This window comes from Eublepharis macularius, chromosome 12 (assembly GCF_028583425.1).
Source record: "Eublepharis macularius isolate TG4126 chromosome 12, MPM_Emac_v1.0, whole genome shotgun sequence".
NCBI classification, from domain to species: domain Eukaryota; kingdom Metazoa; phylum Chordata; class Lepidosauria; order Squamata; family Eublepharidae; genus Eublepharis; species Eublepharis macularius.
Window position 1 is genome coordinate 78,135,252 of NC_072801.1, and position 23,511 is coordinate 78,158,762.

The 23,511-nt window shown below is 46.9% G+C and overlaps 1 protein-coding gene across 1 annotated transcript; it reads left to right on the plus strand.

Moving 5' to 3' along the window:
- Positions 1-1,668: 1,668 nt before the first annotated feature.
- On the plus strand, positions 1,669-22,116 carry LOC129339997 (polyunsaturated fatty acid lipoxygenase ALOX15B-like). The gene is made up of 14 exons (XM_054994541.1): positions 1,669-1,815; positions 3,130-3,361; positions 4,226-4,277; positions 4,416-4,538; positions 6,113-6,216; positions 6,568-6,740; positions 7,111-7,254; positions 11,884-12,087; positions 14,679-14,765; positions 17,138-17,307; positions 18,463-18,584; positions 19,411-19,511; positions 19,769-19,939; positions 21,937-22,116. The coding sequence occupies exons 1-14, from the start codon at positions 1,669-1,671 to the stop codon at positions 22,114-22,116; spliced, it is 2,010 nt and encodes a 669-aa protein (XP_054850516.1).
- Positions 22,117-23,511: the final 1,395 nt, after the last annotated feature.

Sequence of the window (23,511 nt, forward strand, 5' to 3'; positions counted from 1 at the left end):
GGAAGCAATTTTTGCCAAGCCTATTGGAAAGGCTGTAGCACAACTGCAAAGGATGCTTTTACAGCTCCATAAATATGGCATCTGGATTGCTTACACCAAGGGCAATCCGGATGTCATATTTATGACATGTTGGTGGCAGACACCCTTTCTGGAGCTACTATGCTTCCTCCATCCTCTAAATCTGATCCCATTTAAGAGGACAAAGTAATTTACGGTTTGGTAGATACTGAACCACTTAGTGATTCTTTGCTAAGACCACACAAGGAAGTGCCACGAATTACAGGCTCTCAGAGCCCTGCATCTTGATAGATGGCCACGTTGTCGAAAGTAAGTTAAACCAGATCTTAGACTATCCTGGCCTCTTAGGGATCAAATCAGGATTGAAAACAACTTGCTCATGATTGGCCCCAAAATACTGATTCCCTAAGGGCACGGTCTCACGTGCAGGCCCTGCTTCACTCTCCCCATCAAGGTATGCAGAGGTCTAAGGCATAGACTCGTCAAATTATGTAGGGCCTAACATGAATGCTCACATAGAGCAATGGGTTGAACATTGTGCGCCATGTCAGGAATTTCAGCCTAGCGACTGCAGGGAGCCAATGATTTCCCATGAGATCCCAGAATTGCCCTGGTTCAAGTTGGCCACTGACATTTTTGTCCTCAGTGGCCAGTCCTACCTTATATTTGTTGATTATTACTCCAAATTCCCCCTGAGAGATCTCTGTCTTTTGGTGCTACACCTCTGAAGATGCCAGCCACAGCTGCTGGCGAAACGTCAGGAACTACAATGCCAAGACCATGGCTATACAGCCCGGAAAATCCACATCAACCATAGTCCCCCTTGCATTTTTGAATACTTTTTTTTCATACTTAGGAAGTTCTTTAAGCATGCAGAAAGCCTCCAAAAAGAGGGTGCCCCTGTTCTCATGCTCTTCCCAGAGGGATACCAACACCGCAATGTGCCCCAGCAAATCCTAAATCTGCAAAAATCTCCCCAAAGGAGTAGATCAAAGGCCCCAATACCATGGTCCAGGAAACATCTCCCCCCCCCCTTTTTTAAAGAACATCCAGCATGATGAAGAGTTGGAAAACCAAAAAGCTCAAGCATAGTTTTGTGTGTTATTTGAGTTAGTCAAATAAAAGGAATTACATGGATTTGGGTATTTTTGGTGGATGATCGTCTTTTAGGGCCCTTCCAACTGGCTTGGGCCACCTAGTTGGGGGACCCATGAGGAGCTCGGGGTGGAGGTCAGAACAATTTGGAATTCCTGTCCCCCACCCAACCCTCACCATCTCACACTCTCTAGAATTCTCCAAGTTCTCAAAAGCTTTGGCAGGCAGATTTCTTCTTCTTAGTTCCCCTCCTTTATCTGGCTCAGTTGCCCTCATCATCCCATATGTGGTTCTTTACCTGCCCAGGGGAACAGGTCAGCCTCTCCTTCAGACAATGGATGCCCCCACAAAGTCAGCAACCTTTCATCCCACCCTTCCAGGCAAGAGTGACGATACCACTGGAAAGGGGGTGGGGTTTTCTTGCTGGGAAAGGTTTATAAAGCCTTCGCAAGAGAGGACCGGCTCAAGAGAGTGTCTGGAACTCCCTCGGGCTCCCCCTCCCATTTCAAATCATTCAAGAGAAGAAATATTCTCTGCCTATTGCTGAGTTGCAACATGGTTCTGTATAAAGCTCATGTGTCTACTGGCACCTCTCTGGGCTCAGAGACTATAGACTGGATTTCACTCACCTTGGTGGGCACCAAGGGCAGCAGCCCCCAAACTCTGCTGGACAACTGGGGGCCAGACTTCTTCTGGGGAGCGGTAAGTTATAAGTGGAGCTCGATCGAAGCACCCCCAAAGCCCTTGCGTTTCGTGGGATAAAGTGCATTTTTAAACAATAGCTCTTCTCTTGCATGTTTGTTATTTGTTGCATGAGCAGTGAGAGCAAATGGCCTGAAATTGGCATTTTATTCTGGCCTATGGTGGTAATTCAAAGATCAAAACTTATTTCCTCCACCCAAGAGAGTTTGGTCTGGTGTTTCTCTCCCTCCGTGCTTTATGGCAACCTACTTCTACCCCTGATAAGGCTTTCAAAAGCAGTTTCTGATGGCGGTAAGGAGACTCTACTGTTGAATGGGGAAAATACAAAATCCAGTGGTGCCACTGAAAGCCCTTGAACATGGGCAGGTATTTGTTTGTTTTTTAATTTATACCTCATTTTTCTCCCTAATGAACTCCAAAATAGAACAGAAACAGGCGGGACAATTATTCTAAGTGAAGAGCAGGTCTGTCCAGGTCTTCCACACAGCTCTAGGCTAAAAGACCGCGGGGAACGTTCAGTACCTGTGTGGCGAGGAGCATCGAGCAGCCGCCCCGTAGTCAACCGCTGCTGGCCTTACAGTCACTCTACATGTTACTTCTCCATGCTCAGCGTAGAGGTATTGTGTGCATGTGCAGCAGTAGAAAGGGGAAAGCTCTCCTTCCCTGCACTGTTTTTGCACAAGGAAGAAAGCTTGGGAGGGAGGCAGGAGCTCCCCCCTCCCCCCGTGGCAGCTTTCTAAGCATCTCCGTTCTGTTTTTTATTTTTTTTAATAGAAGCCAATCCGAGGAGCAAGAGTTAGCTCCATGGAGAACTCTTAAAAGAAATAATATGTAGAGTGATTGATAGTGTGGAACAGAGAGCCACACTACCAGTGACGCTTGACACAGGTTGGACACTTGTCAGCTTCCCTCACGTTCTGATGGAAAATGTAGGCGTCGTGGTCTTGCAGCTTGGCTCTCCATTTAATTGAAGTTTACAGAGCGGCAGTCTATGGGAGGGAGAACATGTGGTCAGGAGGGGAGTGCAGGCATTGGGCTCTCGCCGGGCACCCCCCTTACCTTCCACTGGTGTAAACTTCAATTAAATGGAGATCCAAGCTGAAAGACCAGGACGCCTACATTTCCCATCAGAACTTGAGGGAAGCTGACAAGTGTCCAACCTGTGTCAGGCGTCACTTGTAGCTTGGCTCATAGTGTGCACCTAAAAGCCACGTCCCAGGATGAGGAGCGGGGCATGAGCTCCTGGATTTACCCAGCTTTGTTCTGATGCCATTGGCACCTGGAACCTCTTCTTATCACATCATCCTATTCTAGGAGTGCAAGTACAAAATTCCCTGCCCCCAGGACCTGGGAGATATTTTGCTCATCCAAATCACCAAAAAACCTTCACTGCTCCTCCAAGACAGTTGGTACTGCAACTTTGTCAAGGTGACCTCCCCACAGGGCAAGAGCTACAGTTTTCCAGTCTACCAGTGGATCGAAGGCTCCAGCACCTTGGAGTTCAGAGAGGGGAAAGGTAAGGACTTCTGCTCCAGAGTGCTCCCTCACCTTAAAAAAAAGTTATTCTCGGTTTGTGTTGCCTGCTTGGAAGATGTCCAGGGACATCTCATTGGCCAGCGTGGGAAACAGAAGGGGAGGCAGGACTAGATGAGATGCTGGTCCAAATGAGCAGGATTCTTCTTGCATTCTTCTCTTCTGGTCCAGTCCCCAGTTCCTCAGGTCAGGACCCTCAACTCAGGGTCACAAGCAGGGAGCAAAGCGCCCCAGATGAGACATTCAGCCAAGCCGCACCTTACAAGGGGAGGGAAGATTGGTCTAGAATGAGTTTTGTTTCTTTTTATTGACTTCTTTATGCCCCGCCTTTCTTCCTAGCAAGGACCCAACGTGGCCTACTTAGTTTTCCTCTCCTCCAAATTATCCCTACAACAACCCTGTGAGGTAGGGTAGGCCGAGTGTGGATGACTGGCCCAAGTTCACCCAGCAAGCCTCCATGGCAGAGCAGGGACTTGAGCCTGGGTCCCCCAGATCCTACTGTGACCCTGTACCCTCTATACCGCACTGGCTGTCAGTGGACAGGGGACAGAAAGAACCCGAGTCACTTTTAAAGTGCAAAGCACTTTCAAGACCTTCCTGTATTCACCCCGCAAGAACCATGCCATTAGGATCACTAAGCCAGAACTCTGAAACGGACACACAGTGCGAGGCAAGAGGCTGGTCTGAAATTCAGGGGTCTTATGTATCAGTCCAGGTCTCCCGAACCGGCGGACCGCACTTTGCCTGCACATGGATGTAGTCACACGATGGGGCAAATGGGTGCACCTCCTGTCCTGAACACTGACTCACTCCAGTGATTGTTTTAATCTCAAAATCCACTTATCTCCACCTATAGGGATAATGGCTCCTGCAGATATCCTCTCAGACTACCGGAAGAAAGAGCTGGAGGTGAAGCGGGAATCCTATAAGTGAGTATTGATATTGAGATTCCAAAGAATTTCCCCAAACGCCGTGCCAGGGTCTTGCGAGGAGTCCCCAGGTTCAGTGTCCAAAGAAAATATTTGGTTGCAGATTTCCTAAGAGTCATTATTGTATCTTTTGTGCAGGTGGAAAGAGTATGCCCCGGGAATCCCCCACTGTTTGGATGTCAACTCGATTAACGAGCTGGAAACCAACTCCCAATTTTCATTCACCAAATCCATTCTTTTTTTCACACGTGGTGCAGTGACGTGAGTAGTGCAAAGGATACACAATTGTGATTAAGGCAAGTAAAGGTAGTATCAACGTTGGCCCTGTTACCGCAACTGTGGCAGTGCCAGGTGCGATCCACATTTGCAGAGGAGCAGGAGTTATGCCAGTGTAGGAATTAGTTGGCTGCCTAAATACTTCAGCGCCCAATCATTCAGCACAGCTGGACTGGCGGTTGCACAGCCTCCCTCGTTCCACTAAACTAAACACTTCCAGTGGTGCGTAAGAAACAATCTGGTTTCTATTTAGGACTTGTCAGTCTAAGTCAGCAGTTCTGTGCTGAAGTTGCCTCAACAAGGTCTTCCATTGAAGAATGGTGATTTTGAGGCTGGCCGCAGAATGTCTGGGGAAACTGAACTATTTTGCCACCGGTTTCCGAATGTCATTGGTGTGACCCAATGGGTGTCCATTTCTTCTTTCGCTTCATGGCGGTCCTGTTTGTAGATAGTAGAAGGGCCTTCTTGATTGATGAGGGCATACATCATGCTGGAAGATAGGCCGATTAATAGCCCCTCGGCACCATGACTGACGTTCTTTTCTAATGGAGCCAGAGAGGACGTGGAGACAGAAGTGGCATCTAGTCTGACCCACAGCGGCTGCCCAGTGTCTCAGGCAGAAAAATGTCTTGCCTGACACCTGCTATCTGAGATCCTTTAACTGGAGACACCTGTTAGCTGAGTGTAAACAGAGCAGAGACGTTACGCTGTGCTGATTAAAGAGGCAAAAAGTTTATTTGAGGAAATACATACTTGATAGTGAAGAGGAGAGACAGAGGGAGGTTCCTTGCTATCTGACTACATCTTGCAGAGAGAGAGAAGAAGTGTGGCAGGAGAGAGAAGAAGCAGGATATTGCCCTGTTTAGCCCAATAGGAGACAAGACAAGGAAATGACCCCCAGGAATCAAGAGAGATGCTGCTCTCACTGTCCTAACTAAGTGACCCTTGCTGCCCCCTGCTAAGAAGGCTCTTCTTCCCATTGCTGCTGCAGTACACCAGACATTGCAATTTCCAACAACACCGAGGACTGAACCAGGGACCTTTACATGTGTGGCCCCAGCCCTTTTTGACTTCATGGACACCTCACCTTTCTCTCCAATGGGGATCCAAGTGACATACACTGTTCCCCTCTCCTCACCCAACCCTCCAAGGTAGTTAGGCTGAGAGGGTGTGACTGGCCCAAGATCACCAACTGAGTGCCATGGCTGAGTAGGGGTTTGAACCTGAGTGTCCCAGGTTCTGGTCCTACACTGTAACCACTACACATGCTGGCTCTCAGTGTTCCCAGGGGGGTTGTACTGTAGACAATGGCTCATGCAGTGTGCAATGGGTCCTAGCTGGAAGTGTGTGGATATGTGTAGAGGCCAGTGGCTTTTTGGTATTGGGCAGTACTTACACAGCTACACAGCAATTCTAGAAAGAGAACCTTGCTTGTGGTAGTGGGGAGGGGACTGCTTTCCATCTACAGTGGTGAGACTCCATCATGTGAGGGAAGGGTCTGGGACATCCTTCCCTGCCTAAATTATTTTTGCTTTGCTGCTCTTTCTTGCCTTCCATAGAGTGGTGGAGCAGAGATTGAAGGGATACTCTAGTAGCAAAGAGTCTTGGGAATCCCTGGAAGACATCAAGAAGGTCTTCAGTTTCAACAGGAATGACATGCTAGGTGAGCTGGTGGCTGGGTTAGAATGTCATTAGCGGCAGAACTAGTTGGTAGTGGTTGTACAGTCGCATTCTGTTACATTTGGAACACCCTAGAGCCAGGGGATTCTCGAGGAATCATATCTGGTTCCCAGCTCATTCTTGTCCAACAAGAGGAAGCCCACCTCAGAACACAGCCCTGGGGTAGCCCTCTCCTACTCTCCCTATTATAACCTACTAGAAATCACTTTGATCTCAACTGAATCCAGAAGTCTTGATTACCTGCCCACTTACACTGGTCAATAGATTCCTCTGTCTCGCATGCTCTAAATGGATTCTACCCAGTTGCATCAGCTGCTGATGCTGTATCTTCCAGAGTATGTCATGGAACACTGGAAGGAAGATGCCTTCTTTGGCTACCAGTTCCTGAATGGATTGAATCCAAACCTGATCCGGAAATGCACACAGATCCCATCGAACTTCCCCATAACCCAAGACATGGTGGCAAGATCCCTGGGCTCTGGCACCACCTTAAAGGAAGAACTGAAGGTAGGAAATTTGGGGTTGTGGGACGTGTCTTTCTGTGTGTTCCAGACAGATGCATCTTTGTAATATGGCTTTTCCCCTTCGATGCTTCATGTCCTCTAAGGCTCTGGGACAAGCAGTATGGATGTACCTCTAGCAGCAACAACGGCTGCAATTCCCCATTCTGGGAAAAAATGCCAGTCCCTCTGAGGTTGAGGCTGAGGTGAGGCCAAGAGAGCAGCATGGCAATGGTGGGCACCTCAGATTGGTTGAACAGATGTGCCAATATTTCTGATGAATAAAGTGAGACTCCTGTTTTGGGGATGCCCATAGCCCTAAGGGGCCTGTTCCCACCACGCCTGAAAGTCTGCTCTTTGTATCCTCTCCCCTGCAGAAAGGGACCATCTACATTGCCGACTACCGCATTCTGGACGGGATCACCCCTGGCTGGAATAACAAAGTCCAGCAGCACATCGCAGCCCCACTGTGCCTGCTGCATCTCACCCCCCAAGGGCAGCTCATGCCGCTTGCCATCCAGGTAAGGGTTGGAAAGGTTGAAGACTGTGGTGGGGCCTCGTTTGGGAGCTCTTTTGGTGGCAGGACAGGCTGTGAGTGATCTTCCCCTGTGTTTCTGGAAAACCCGTCTGAAGCCAGAAAGCATGGACAGGACAGGTTGCATGAAGCATCTCAGGAGGAAACTGTTCTGTGAGGGAATTAGGGAATACCTGGTGATGGACAGCAAGAGGAGCCCCAGGGAAAGGTGACGTTCCCCTTCTCTGCTGCCAAGGTGGCAACTCAGGCCTCTGCCTTCGTGGAGTAGAAAGGCAGTCCATATGTTTACTAGGTAAATAAAGTAAGCAAATACTCTTCATCTAGCTTAAGTGGCTCTTCCTCCAATGGAAGAGCCACTTTAGTTGGAGGGTTAAATCTCATCCAGGCAACAAAGAATAATTGGACCATTGGAAGAGCCACTTTCGTTGGAGAAAAGCTCCTTTAACTGGAGTTTCCAGCAATTCCTAGAACTAGTCTACATTAAGTATAAGTTTCCCCCCAGAAGTAACACAGCCGCACACAGGATGTTGAGCCTCCCCCATCCCCTCCACTGAACTTCCCACCTGGAGCATCAGGAGGTATTCCAGGTACACGGAGTCTGAACCTTGAAGCACCTTTAATACTAAACAGCCTTAATTCAAACATGACACTTGCAGGACAGAAAATCTCACCCGTGTGACCTGGCACACATTTGGTTTAAACTGAGTTGCTATGCAACATTAGCACACCAGCACCGCACCTGCCTGGGCTGTGTATCTCTTGCTGGCTAAGCATGAAAGCAAAGCAGCTGTAAGTCCAGTCTGAACAAGATGTTTGGAGCATGAATGACTGCCCAGGTGAGATTCTCTCACCTCCTAGCATCCTGCTTGAAGTAGGCCTTTGTACCCTGTTTCTCCCATCTTCATACTATACTGATTGTAGTACTAAGTGCAATGAATTCCTTGGGACTCTTGTCTTGCCTGTATGTCACCCATCCAAGGCAAATCAAGTTGCCTGCTCCAGTTGAGAAATCTCTGGAGATTTTGGGGGGTGGAGCCTGGGTAAAGCATTGTTTGGAGAGAAAGGGACCTCAGCAGGATATAATGCCAAAATGTCCACCATACAAAGCAGCCATTTTCTCCAAGGGAACAGATCTCTGTGGCCTGGAGATCCATTTTAATTCCATGAGCTCTCCAGCCACTACCTGGAGGTTGGCAAGCCTACAGGAAAAGGAGAGACGAGCACAACCCCAACACTATGTTGTTGTGGTTGTTTTTTTAAAAAATCATTATTTCCAAATAAGACCTGTTATGTATTTGACACCACTCCTTTTGGGGAAGGCAGAGGTCATGCGGTTAATTCCCATCCAGGCAACAAAGAATAATTGGACCATTGGTTCTGATTTGGTTTTACAGAATATTTATTTTATTTATTATTTATTATATTTATTTTAGGTTTCTATTCTGCCCTTTCCATGAAGGGCTCAGAGCGGATTACAACAGTTTAGAAACATATTAGAATTAATTTATACACTTAAAACCATAAATAGATTTAAAAGAGAATTCACTCTTCGATCGATAGGCAGCACGTACGGCTCAACAAGATAAGGTGGAGGACAGACCTAGGAGGGAGGAATTCAGATTTTATATTCTTCTCCATTTTTTCGGCCGGCGGAGGCCAATCCCTACCTCAACCACATCCCTGGCGGAACATCTCTGTCTTACAGGCCTGGCGAAACGTTGAAAAATCCTGCCGGGCCCTGGTCTCAGTAGACAGAGAGTTCCACCAGGCTGGAGCCGGAACTGAGAAAGCCCTGGCTCTGGTTGAGGTCAGGCAGGCTTCTTTGGGGCCAGGGGCCGCCAATAGATGTTTCTCTCCCGATCAGAGCATCTTCTGGGGCACATATGGGGAGAGGCAGTCTCGCAGATACGCTGGTCCCAGTCCACATAAGGCTTTGTAGGTTAATACCAAAACTTTGAACCTGATCTGGTACTCCACTGGCAGCCAATGCAGCTGCCGCAGTATAGGTGTTATATGCACTCCAGTCAGTGCTCCTAAAATAGCACATGCTGCTGCATTTTGAACCAGCTGCTGTCTCTCGGTCAGGCTCAAGGGAAGTCCCGTGTAGAGCAAGTTACAGTAGTCCAACCTAGAGATGACCGTTGCCTGGATCACTGTAGTTAAGTCTCTGGCTGAAAGGTATGGGACAAGCTGCCTGGTCCGTTGTAGATGGAAAAAAGAGGACCTGGCAACTGCTGCGACCTGTGCCTCCATTTTCAAGGAGGCATCCAGAATACATTGGTGATATCTGCTGAGGGAGAATAGTTATGTATTATGAGAAAAGATAATAATCACAACAGAAATTTGCACATACTTTCAAGTGGTGAGGCAACAATCTTTCTCCCATCTCGCTCCATGAAACCACACAGGCAGTCCTCCTATTTCCCGTCATTTTATCCTGTGAGGCAGGTTAAGCCAGGAGCTAGTGACTGTCCCCAGGTCATCAAATGAATGTTGCTGCTTAGCAGAGATCTGAACTCAAGTCTGCCTAGTCTAAGTCCAGCCCTTCTCCTGTTCCTCTAGCTCTCATAGTTCAGTCTGTTCTTCATCAGGGTTTGGAGAAGGGTTGCACTGGACCTTAGAGAACTGGTGTGACAGAATGGGCTTTTAAATGGAAGGTGCAGCACCCAGAGAGTGGAAGAGAAAGAGTTAAAATACCACTTGAAGGGAGAATTATTGACAGGCTGCTGTGATTGGCCAGTGAGAAGGTAACAATGAGGAAGCCCCACAAACTCCCTCACTGGCCGTTTCCACACATCTTACCTGCCTGCGGAACATCATGTGAAAGACCCAGAAGACACCATCTTCTCGTGGGAAATCGCTCCAGGAAGACGCTGTTATCCGGGAGTTTCGCGCAAAATCACACAAAACTCCAAGATAACAGCGTCTTCCTGGCACGATTTCACATGAGAAGATGGTGTCTTCCGGGTCTTTCTCGCAATGTTCTGCAGGCAGGTAAGACGTGTGGAAACGGCCTCTGTGAGGCAGATTTTCCCTCCAAAACTGCCAAGATTGCTTGCTGTGGCTGGGTAGCCTCTGGTAGTGCGTCTCTCAATATAATCTTACATTCCTTTTGTCCCACACTTAGAACATATATATATATGACTTACATCCTGGCCCAAATGGCACTAGAGTCTGAGTAAAGTTCAAAGGAAACTGTAGGTTTATTAAACTGGAAGGGCTGGCATATAGGTAGGAAGGAAAAGAACAGCTGAGGTAAATTTTGATTGTAGAACAGAATACTTCACAAGCCTTAGGCACAATAATCTTCTTAAAGCTTAGTTTCAGTAGTCACAGATCTTAAAAGTGAGAGGTTGGTGGTTTCAGACTTAGGTTGCATTAACAAGGTTTCTTCATAAATTTCACTTTACAGCTTAGGTGTTCTGACTTCAACACAGCACTCTTTCCCCTTTACACAAAACCCTGGGTCCTCTTCAGAGCAACCCCCCCCCCTTTTTAGGCACTGGGCAGGAACTGGGCCTGATCACCTGGCTGAAGGGGAGACTCCTTTCACTACCCACTTCCTCTGCTAACAACATCCCCTCAGTTCTTTCTTGTCTGTGTAAATTAGTGCTGGCTTTCACACTAAAGTATTTTAACTAAAGTCTTCTTTAAACCTAAAGCTGTCCCAGTTAGGGCAAACCTTTCCTTTTTCCTCACACCGAGGGTAAATAGTCTGACCCTCCTTGTCAGACTCCAGACTTCAACTCTTCCATCAGTTCTGTCAGCATCAAATGTTACCTTCTCACTGGCCAATCACAGAGAGAGAGAAGCAGCCTATCAATCATTCTCCCTTCAGGCAGTATTTTAAATCCTTTCCCTTCTACTTTCTGGATGCTGCACTTAGTAAACCTTTCATTTAAAAGCCGATTCCATCACCTGTCCCACTCTTAAAGAACACTGCACTGGGTGAGATTCTGCAAGCCTCTCCGCAAAAATTGGGTTAAGCATGTGCGAGATATATTCAGAATTTTACGCTCACTAGAATTCAACCTTTTACATAAATATTTTACATATATGCATAATTTGGTTCAGCAAAACCGTAACCTTTCAGACGTTCTTGGAGAGCGCATCTGCTATGATGTTCTCCTTTCCTTGAATGCATATGATGTCGAAATTGTAATCCTGGAATTTTAAGCCCCACCGAATTAATTTACTATTAGTGCTCTTTACTTGGTTCAACCTTCGGTAGTCCACACAGAGCCTGACGGTGTTATCCAGTGCGGGCACTAAAAATCAAAGGTGAGGCCCAAGGACTTTCTGATGGTATTATTCGTTCAAGGATAAGCATTTCTTTGACCTCTTCTTCAAAAAGTGTAGCATTAGGACCAGTTACCCTGTATGGAGCAAGGGCAACAGGTGTCTCGCCGCTGTCAATTTTGTGTTGGGCTGAGTGTTACCTGAGAAATTTTAAAAGATGGTTTGAAACCTCACCAAAACAGCTTTTACACAGTTTTACAATCAAACTCGTCTCTTTTCCCACTTTTGCGCTCTCCAGTCCTTCACCCAAATAAATGTGCTTGCAGTTTCCCTCCTTTCACCAAAATCTCCATGTTGGTCACCTCCTGCTCCATAGCTCAGCCAGAAGCCAGGCCCCGAGGTTCCCATCTTCCTGCCTAGCGACTCTGAGTGCGACTGGGTCCTGGCTAAAACCTGGGTGCGCAACTCCCATTTCCATGTGCACGAAGCAATGGCCCACCTGCTACGGACACACCTGTTGGCAGAAGTCTTTGCCCTGGCAACCTTCCGCCACTTGCCCATGTGCCACCCACTCTACAAGGTGAGACTAAGGGAGGTGGGGTTATATGGTTAAACTTGAGGAGGAAAAATACAGAAGGCAAAATGAGGAGAGAATTCCCAATGCATTGATGAGACCTTCTTGTGGGGGATCTACAAAAATGTCGAATGTATCCAGTTTAATGAGAACAGACATGTAAACAAAGCATCAGTGAAAATGCTAGTCATTCTCATGCAGCAATTAATTCTGACCATTGGTTAAATACTGAAGACCTTGGGGAGGGGCCGCCATGGTTCAGTAGTGAAGCATCTGCTTGCCATTCAGAAGTCTGAGGTTCAGTCCCAGACATTTCCAGGTGTTGGTGCTGTTAAAGAGACCCTGGAGAGCCACTGCCCATCGGAGTAGACAATACTGACCTTGATGGAGCAATGCTCAGATTCAGTATAAGGCTGCTTTACATGACCTCAAACAACTGACAAAGCAGGTTCTACCAGTTTGGTGTAGTGGTTAAGAGCATGGGACTCTAATCTGGAGAGCCGGGTTTGATTCCCCACTCCTCCGCTTGAAGCCAACTGGGTGACCTTGGGCCAGTCACAGCTCTCTCAGAGCTCTCTCAGCCCTGCCCACCTCACAAGGTGTTTCGTTGTGGGGATAATAATGATATACTTTGTAAACCGCTCTGAGTGGGTGTTAAGTCATCTTGAAGGGCAGTATATAAATCAAATGTTGTTGTTGTTGTTGTTATTGTTATTATTATTATTATATACCTCCACAGAAGTTTATGCTGGAATGACACCAAGTTAGTCCTGAAGATGCCACAAAACTGCTGTGGTGGAAGAGTCCCACTGACCTGTGAGCCCTGTTCCGTCTTGCCCATGGAGGCATCTGGGCAGCACCACCTAGTCACGTGCCCCTCTCCCAGTTCCCCAGACTGTCAGAGGGATTTCCTATCCTTCTTTTGGTACACCACTGCCACCACCAGGCATTTGTAGGAATTACCTGCTGGGAGGGTGAGAGCTCCCAGTCCCCCTTCCCTGCCTCATGCCACCATCAAGCACTACCCAGTGTCTGACTCCCATGGGGACTGCTTACTGCAGTTGTGCACCGCTGGGGGATTGTTTTCCAACTAGCACTTATTTTAAATAGCATATTCCAACAGTGGGGGGGGGGGCGGGTCTATGTGATACAGAGACCAACCACTAGCATTACAATGTATAAAGCATTCATTGAAAATGTCCACGTGTATACGCTCGGTACAGCAACAGATTAAGGGAAGTACACTTCATACCCTTTGGGTCACACTGAAAAGATCTGGGCACAGCTGGCAAGCCAAAATGGGTCAGAAAACTTCAACAGTTGGGGAATCCTCATTTTGCCCAGTGTTTACATCCTGGCAGAAAAAGAATAAATTAGGCAAACTAAGCAGATGTTAAATGGTGAGTTGAGCATGTCTTATTATATTAATATGACAAATTGGTTCAGGCAGTTGTTTCTGCTCTCTGCTGTTGCTTGGAGCCATTTCCTCAAATCAACCCTTCCCTGAGTGATCCCAGCCAACCAGGGATCATGTAATAAATGTGACTAGATCACAGTGTCGTGCAGCCAATGAGTTTTGGCTACACAGCTTAGTTATGAAGCCAATTTAGAGCAAAGGCAAGAAACATAGACCTCACTCTGAATGGATACTGCGGAGAGGGAGTCTTCTTTACTACCCCATCTTCCCCCCGCCACCAAAGCAGGCTCTTGCCATGCATGTGAAAACACTTGCCACACAACCACTCCCCTCCATTTATGTTCAACCCTAAAAATGACTGGGATTTATAAACTGCATGTGTGTATTGGGAGGGAAGGTGTCATGGCATAGCCCAATCTCGCCAGATCTCAGAAGCTAAGCAGGGTCAGTACTTGGGTGGGAGACCACCTGTCAGTCCCAGGGTAGCAGTCCCTGGCAGCTAGATCCCTGGGCCCCTCACAGCAAGTATGAAGGTGCATTGGTTGAAGAAACTTTATGCAGAGATCTATTCAGTTCAGGTATGCACTCGTAGATAGAAGTTGGCAGAAGTGATTATTCAGACAATAGGACTACTAATTATAAGGGACATTCTCCCGCCCTTTGGGCCATTTGCATTCAGGTGCGAAAACCCAAAAAGTTACATGGGAACAGATTAGTTTAGTCTAGACAAAGCACAGAGTGGAATCATTCCCTCCTGTGAAAAAGATACATTTCAGTACACAGCTGCAGCTCCGGTCCAAGGACACTCAGAAATGAAAGCGCATATTTCTTAGCGATAAAAGAGGCCACTGGCTCCTCTGGAAATTAGTATTAGCAGTCTAGACACCCTCAAGTGACTTATATAAAATGCACACAATACAGTGTATAACTTTGGCATTATATCACTCTCAGTATAAGATGCAGAACACAACAATGGCATGGATGCTTGCATCCATGACACCACCAGGGAAGACTCTGCACAAGAGGGCAATGGCAAATGACAGCTGCTTCGCACTTGCCTTGAGAGCCCCAGCAGGGGTTGCCATAAGTCGTCCGTGACTTGATGGCACTTTACACACACATATATGTGTATTAATGCATACATAGAGTTTTCTCATTTGGACATCTGCCCTTCTTTCAGCTCTTGCTCCCTCACTTCCGCTACACCCTTAACATCAACACCCTGGCCCGGGAACGCCTCATCAGTAAAGATGGCCTCTTTGACGAGGTGAGTTATACATCCCTTGAAACTTAACGAGTTATGAAAAAACTGACTTTTGTCTGTGTGTTGATATGGGTTCTGTACATTGACATCAGTGTGGTGGAGCTGGTGGGAGATCATGGAATGTTTCCAAATATTCAAAAGCTCTCTAAACCAGCACGAGGATAAAATAGATTTGTCGCTGGACAAATGAAACAAACCGTTCAAGCAATGCATGCTGTTGGAGACCAGCTATCTTCAGCATGAGAACCGTCTTGTGGGGTTCCATGTTATTCAGCCTCTCCCTTTAGGTGAACTCATTCATACCTATGGAATTGGATGCCCTCAATAGGCAGATGACATCCATCTCTATATCTTGCTGTCCAAATCCTCTGTTGATGCCGTAAAGGTCCCGAGTCACTGCTTGACAGCTGAAATAGCTGAAAGCAAAACATTTGAAACTGAATCCAGGCAAGTCAGAAGTGTGGCTGGTTGGGAAGAAAGAAGTCTTGAAGGACGCGGTGCTTCCTGCATTCATTAGGGTTCAGCTGAGCCTGGCTGACTCAGTTAAGAGCCTGGAGTTCATACTGGATCCAGCACTGCTGCTAGAGAAGCAAGAAAATGCAGCTGCTAAAAAGGCCTTCGATTAGCTTGTAAGATGGCTCCCTACCGTGACACGGCCAATCTGGCCACCTGGATTCACGGCTCAGTAGCATCAAGACTAGACTACTGTAATACTCTCTACACAGGTCTCTCTTCAAAGTTAACTTGGAGACTCCGGCTGGTGCAGAATACAGCAGCTCGTTTACTATCAGGAGCTGGGAAGAACAGGGCCGTTTTCACATGGCTTACCAGCTTCCAGAACGTTGCGCAAAACTCCTGGCAGACAGTGTCTTCTCATGCGATTTCACGCAAAACTCCCGGATAACAGCGTCTTCCTGGCGCGATTTTGCACAAGAAGACGCTGTCTGCCGGGAGTTTTGCGCAATGTTCCAGAGGCCGGTAAGCCATGTGAAAACTGCCCAGGTATCTAACTCCCATTCTGCAGTCACTCCACTGGCTACCCATAAATTACCAGGTTCAATTCAAGGTTTTGACTATCACATACAAGCCCTTCATGGCCTTGGCCCTTCATATCTGCAAGGCTGCCACTCCCTGCTATGCTCCACCATGACAGCTTTGCTCATCTGAACAAAGATTTTTTTTCAGATACCACCCTGCAGTTGGACAAAATCTACAGCACCCTGCACATACACTTTCTCTGTGGTAGACCCAACCTTATGCAATGGCCTGCCTGGAAAGGTCCAGAAAATTCCCATTCTCCTGGCCTTCTGCAAACTATGCAAAATTGAATTATTCAGGAGGGCTTTTAAACTCAGATAATACAGCTGTGCCGTAATAATGGCTCAGAGAGATGCCTTGGATAGGACTGGGTCTGTAGAGTGTGCTACTGGGTACTTTCTGTTGATGATATGCTCCTACTTGGTAGTTTCAGCATCATTAAAGATGTCGTGATAATTACTTACATTTTGTTTCAGCAATGTTTCATCTCTGTATTTTTTATTTATGCCCGTTGCAAATGTCTGCAATCCATACCCAAATATATTTTTTCATAGAATTTTCTAGCTATTTATCATATTGTATTTTTTTCATTGAATGTCTCAATGGTTGTTTATTTATTTTATTTATTTAATTCGATTTATATTCCTCCCTCCCTGCAATAGCAAGCTCAGGGTGGATTACATACAGTATAAAACATGAAGATATATACATACACTTTAAAACAGAAATAAAATCACATAAATATTATAAATATTTAAAAGAGTATGGCAGCACTTCTCAAAAAAGAATCCACCACCCAGCCCTCTCCACAGATGTTTAACAGAGAGGCTGGGTGGAGAATACATCTGATAGGGAGGGCAGATTTCCCTCTATTCGGCCAGCGGGGAGGCCCTAGCCAGCGTCAACCGTATGCCTGGCAGAACAGCTCTGGCTTACAGTCCCGGCGGAAAGATAGCTCATCTGGCCAGGGCCTAGTCTCTTGCGACAGAGCGTTCCACCAGGCCGGAGCCAGGACCAAAAAGGCCCTGGCTCTGGTTGATGCCAGGCGGGCCTCCTTGGGGCCAGAGATTGTTAACAGCTGTTTATCGCTGGATCGCAGCGTCCTCCGGGGCTCATATAGGGAGAGGCAGTCCCACAGAAGCATGTTCTTATTGTCTTGCACTGTGTAATCCACCTTGGGTCTCAGTAAGAAAGGTGGACTATAAATAAATAAATGCACCTTTTGAGCCTTCCATTCTTCCACCAGCCTAGTAGAGTGAGCTATGCAAAGCACGGGCTGCTGGGTGCAAGAAATGGCTCTGTGTACGTCGCATCTCCCATTTCTGCCTCTTTTCCAGGGAATTGGTGTTGGTCGCAGGGGCTTGATCGAGCTTTGCCAAAGAAGCATGGAAACCTTAACCTATCCTTCTCTGTGCCTGCCAGAAGACTTAGAGGATCGCGATGTGCATTCATTGCCCAATTACTACTACAAGGATGACGGTCTCAAGATCTGGGCAGCCATAGAAAGGTTAGGAAGGGAATGAGGTAGATCCACATGGAGGAGGGACAGGGTACATAAGGACACTTGTGCCCTGATGGAAATTCTGCTCTGGATGAATCTGGTCAGGCCTGCTTCAGATACAGGCATGCACTTTAAAAGCCCTAAGCATCTAGTTAGCTTTCATCTAACTCCTGGCAAGAGGCACATCACAAATGTCTTAGGTTCGTTACTGTGTACTGTACACAAGTAATACAATTACGGATTCTCTGCTTCCATTTATTATTACAAAATAATTATTCAGCATTCTTAAGAATGACTTATCAACAGATAACCCATTGATAAATTAACCCCTTATAATTACATAGATCATTAAACGAGAGCAATTACACAAGTCCAAAAAAGTATCTTACCCAAAGATAAAAAGGTCACATGCAAGGAGCCCCCTGTAGGAAGAAGTCCTCTATCCATTTAGCTTGTCATATTTATAGGGTTTCAGAACCTTCTCTCAACAATAGCTATCTATCCTGCTTCGAAGACTGATTTGGGCCCAAAATGGGCCACACTGAGGCCCAAATGTGCTTCTGTGAAGCACGAGAGCGCACTCCCACACCTGGGCAGTGACGTCACCCGAAAAAGGTAAGAGCCAGCTCTCCACCCCTCCCGCCAGTAGGGTAAGGGGACCTGGCAACCTCAAACTCATCTCTTCTTGCCAGACCAAAGCATGTCTGTATCAGCCACCAGCTAGCTTCTCCTCCACAGTGAGATTAAAAGGAAAATTAGCACATACGTGAGAAAGTTGAGCAGAACCTTTATCCCTGGTGGGTTTGATTTCTGTTTTAAGAATGCATTCCAAAATGGTTTTCTGTACCTACGGTGTGAAGTGGTACAGTTCAGTCTAGAGCCTTAGGGAGTTAGGACTCCCCCAAGTCATTCTGCTGTCTCATTTTTATCGAGGGAGCAGTCCTTATTAATCAATTAGGGTTGGAGACAGTAATTTCCACATGCTCAGGCCTCTCCCTCAGACTCCAAAGCTCCACTCAGGCTGAATCGCCTGAGAAAACCCCACTCAGAGAGATCTTTCTGGGTTGGCAAAGGGAGGTTTCACTTTGCCAACCCTTCCTGGGGGCACCCAGCTGTGCAGGCCGACTCACCTTCTCTTTCCTTTCCTCTTTCCTCCTTCAGTTTTGTCTCCAATATTGTTGACTTCTACTATTCAAAGGATGAGTCTGTGCAGGGAGATTATGAACTGCAGGCCTGGATAAAAGAGATCTTTACCAAAGGTTTCCTGAGTCGGACATCTTCTGGTAAGACATTCATCCTCCCCCCATTCCATGGATGGGATTTCCGGTAGCTGAGGATGCAGCCCAGGGTTAATGAAGGAACCACATCATGCCCTTGAATGCATTTCATGCTGGTTGTTGTGGGTTTTCTGGGCTGTATTGCCGTGGTCTTGGCATTGTAGTTCCTGACATTTTGCCAGCAGCTGGCATCTTCAGAGGTGTAGCACCAAAAGACAGAGATCTCTCAGTGTCACAGTCTGTGACACTGAGAGATCTCTGTCTTTTGGTGCCACACCTCTGAAGATGCCAGCCACAGCTGCTGGCGAAACGTCAGGAACTACAATGCCAAGACCACGGCAATACAGCCCGGAAAACCCACAACAACCATCGTTCTCCGGCCGTGAAAGCCTTCCACAATACATCTCATGCTGCTCAGTGAACTCTAGGGCATTCAGACAGATATTCCAAGAGTCTTTTGGCTTGCTGGCCAAGCTCTGTATCCTGGAAAATTAAAAATGCGAATTAGGAAGAAACATGCATCTCATTGTAGACAAAAGATGTGATTTGGAATCATTTTGGGGACTTCCACCTTCCTCCTCTGCAAGGACTGGTGTGTTTGGACTTTGTAACACACCACCAATACTGAAAACACTAGATAAATCGGAGCCATGTGTGCCCTGCCCTTTCAAAGTTGATCAATGCCACCAGAATTAGCAAGTTGGAGGGTTTTTTTTAAGTTCAGTTATTGAAAATGTGAAGGGTGCGATGTGTCAGAATGCAGCGGACTTGCCAGCATAGCATCCGTCTACCCCGTTATTACCTGCCCCAGACACGTTTCTTCCCCTTGCAGGAATCCCCTCCTCATTCGATACTGTGGTGGAGGTCAAGAAGTTCCTAACCATGGTGATATTTACCGTTTCTGCTCAGCACGCTGCTGTCAACAGTGGGCAGGTAGGAGAATGATCTTCATTTATTCCTACTGGCTGACCTTTTATAGCCGCTCCATGGACCACTTGGGCTGCCACCTCTCTAGCATCAGATGACATGGGCCCATGGAGCAGGGCCTCCAAAGATTACCAGAGTGGATGGGTCAGTTAATATGGGAGAAGGCAGTCCTGTTTAGGATGAATTCCTTGTGCATCTTTACTTAGATGGGTAAGGAGAGCTTAGTATGGACTGGGGGGCTAATATTGGGGTTTTGATCACAGTATTCGCATGGTGCCTGGATGCCCAACTTCCCCCCCTCTATGAGGAAGCCCCCACCTACATCCAAAGGCACGATTTACCTGAAAGACTACCTGGATATTCTACCTGCAGTCAACACCACCTGTAACATCATTAGCACTCTCTGGCTGCTTAGTGCCAAAACAGGAGACGCGGTGAGTGCCACAGGAGAGCCACAGGGAATGGGTGGCAAAGGTGGAGGTATCAGGGCAGAGATGATTGCCTGGGAGACGGCAGGCCTCATCCACACTGCACTGTGTCCCCATCCAAGCAGACGAGAGGGATGGACTTGCAGCAGAAGTGGGTGGGCCTGTTTGAGAAGACACTCACCCCCCCCCCCTCTGCAAATGCAGGATGGTGGTAGTATTAAGGCTACTCTTGTGCCTGCTCCAGAACTTTCAGCTGGTTCAGAAAGCAGCGATAAATGTCTTGACCGGGACTCCGTTCCGGTCACATATTACACCTGTTCTGCTCTAGCTGCACTGGCTCCCAATGGAATTCCGAGTCAGGTTCAAGGTTCTGGTTTTGACCTTCAAAGCCCTGAGCAGACTGGGACCAACATATCTGCGGGACTGTACCACCCTCTATATTCCCCGGAGGCTGCTCCAATCAGCAGCTACTGGTGATCCCTGGCCCCAGGGAGGTTCGCCTTGCCTCAACTAGGGCCAGGGCTTTTTCAGTCCTGGCACCTACCGGGTGGATCTGCCTGTGGAGGCCCGGTCTTACCAAGATCTCTTATCTTTCTGCCAGGCCTGTAAGATGGAGATGTTCCATCAGGCTTATGGGGACTGAGGCAGGCAAATCACCCAACCAGCCCTCCCAGGGGATGGGGCGATTATGTGCCCCGACCTGTATTTATTAGAATTTGCCACCCTGCCCCGAGGATCATAAGGATATCGATGTAGGGTGCAAGATGGACTGCCTTCATATATTTTAGTGATACCTGTATGATTGTTTTAAATTTAACTATTTAATTGCATTTAATTTTTTATTGTTTACTGTTTCATTATATTTATATCCACGTGTTGTGAATCTGCACTGAGCCTGCATGCAGGAAGAGCGGATGAATGAATGAATGAATGAATGAATGAATGAATGAATGAATGAATGAATGAATGAATGGTGGACTCTACACACTTCCCAGCAGCTGTCCACCCTTCCTTGCAATGTTTAGTTTTTACCTGTCTACTTGTAAGCAGAGTAGGGCTGCCAGGTCCCCTTACCTTCCTGACTGGAGGGCGGACCTGGCACTCAACTTTCTCACACACGTGAAGTATGGGAGTAGGGTGACTTGATGATGTCGCTCCTGGGAGTGATGTCATCTTGCCACCCTGGGAGGCCTTCCCCCACACCTTTTCACCCTGCCGGCCAGATGAGTGATGGCGGGGCAGAGGATGGGAGCGGCTCTCCTGGGGGATCTAACAGCCCTACAGCAGAGGCATCTGGCTGGTGGGGGGGAAAGGCAGCGGAACGGCCCACCGAGGGTGCGCTTCTGGCACGGCACCATGACATCACTCTTTAAGAATTGGACTGGTGCTCCCAAGGCCTGCACAAAGATATTACTCCTAGAAGTGACATCATTGCACTGTGCACCCCTCTCACCAGGAGGGTAAGGGGACCCCGCAACCCCAACTTCTAGTTTCCTAGGTGTGCACATCTGTGCAGAGTAGCAGGACTGTAATAAAGCAAAGTGGTCAAAATAGTGGTGTCGGCAGCAGGGAAACAAGCCTCTTGTTTAGATCGAGGAGGGGGGACTGGACCCTTGGGTCCCTGGCATTCTGTGAGCTGTTGGAAGGAGGGTGGAATGTCGAGGGCTGTTGTTATGTTTGCCAACCTCCAGGTGGGGGCTGCAGTTCTCCTGGAAGGACAACTGATCGCCCGGCTGCAGAGCTCGAAATGGCAGATTTGGAGGATAGACTCAATGGCACCACCTCCCTGCCGTGCTCCATCCCCTCCCCAATCTCCTCCTCCCAGGCTCCACCCCCAAATCTCCAGGAATTTCCCAACCCAGAGTTGTCAGTCATAGCTCATATCAGTCTGATAATGCAGATCGGACTCAGCGTTGCTGGAGGATGCATTTCTCACAGGGGTGTTGAAATGTACTCAGTAACTCATCTTCTCTCCATCAATGTGCACTGTCTCTTGTTAACAGGTAGCACTGGGGGATTACCCGAATGAGTATTTCACAGAGGAGGAGCCACAAAAATTCATTCAAGACTTCCAGGACTGCTTGAGCAAGATCTCCAAGGAAATTGAGAAGAGGAATAGGTCTCTTCCCATTGGCTACCATTATCTGAATCCTCTCAACATAGAGAACAGCGTCTCTATCTGAACAGAGAAACTGGCTGTGGTCTCTGTTTGATATATATCATACATATTCATGCTAATCGTGTGTTCTTGTGTACCTTATGACCTGCATTCCCTTGCTGCTCAGAATGAAAGTACAGGGTCTTTCAAATCCTGACAAGGAATTAATGTAGCTGCAGAAAGAGTAGATTTACTGTTCTTTTAATTGTGAATATTAGCCAGGGCTTTTTTTCTGGGAAAAGAAGTGGCGGAACTCAGTGGGTTGCCCTCGGAGAAAATGGTCACATGGCTGGTGGCCCCGCCCCCTGAACTCCAGACAGAGGGGAGTTTGCCTTCCGCTCCACTGAGCAATCTCAACTCCCCTCTGTCTGGAGATCAGGGGGCGGGGCCACCAGCCATGTGACCATTTTCAAGATGTTCCGGAACTCCGTTCCCCCACGTTCCCCCTGAAAAAAAGCCCTGATATTAGCCTGTTTATCTTGGTTAAGAAATTAATGAGCACCATCAAGATGTATTCTTTTTTTTTAACATTTTAACTTTTATTAAATACAAAAGGAAAACCACAACAATAACTTGAACAACAAATACAGGGAGTGAAATAACAGTTATACAAGGTTGCTGGTTATAAGAAAAGAAAAGAAGAAGAGAAAGAGAACATTTAAAGCAGCTGTTTTCTGTAGCCTATAAATGTTAAGTACAGGTAACGTTCACAATATGTTGGTGTAGATAATTTAGCTTATAGTACTAAATTTTCAGAATGTCTTGATAATCAAGATGTATTCTGAAATGCATCTATGAATTATCTCATCATCATTTTGGCGACCAATTATTTTTTCTAGAGAACAATCACATGCTAAAGTTAGAATGATTGATCTCAGTTTTAAATGTCACTCGGTCTATAAAATTATGTCCTGTAATGAGCAAGTCAGGCTTCTGCGACGACTTTGTCAGGGAAGATCTAGGTGAGATATTTATGCATATGTGCAGGGCTTCGAAAACCTTTCAGAGCATGCTGACATAATCAGCCAAATTTTGATTTGCCTTAAGCTTCATTTATTCAGTTGGTTTTGAAATATTGGGAAGAGTTGGTTTTCACTGCACGCATTTTTTTTCAATTTTTTGATCAATTGTATTTCCCTTTGCAGTTCTTGCCTTTCTTCAATAAAAGTTATTAACTCATTGACAGTTCTCTGTTTGATTTGCTAGAAATTGTACTCTTGGTGACCTGACCATTATTGACTGAAAGAAACTACATCCCACTTGAGAATAGAACATAGCAATAAAGTGATGGGGAAATAACAGTTTGTGGGTTGATATTTTTTCCTCCAAAGTATTTTGAGATAGATTTCCCACCCTTCAAATCTAGTTTTAAGTCATGTTTTTAAAAATACCAATAGTTGGTATTTTTCATGGAAATCAA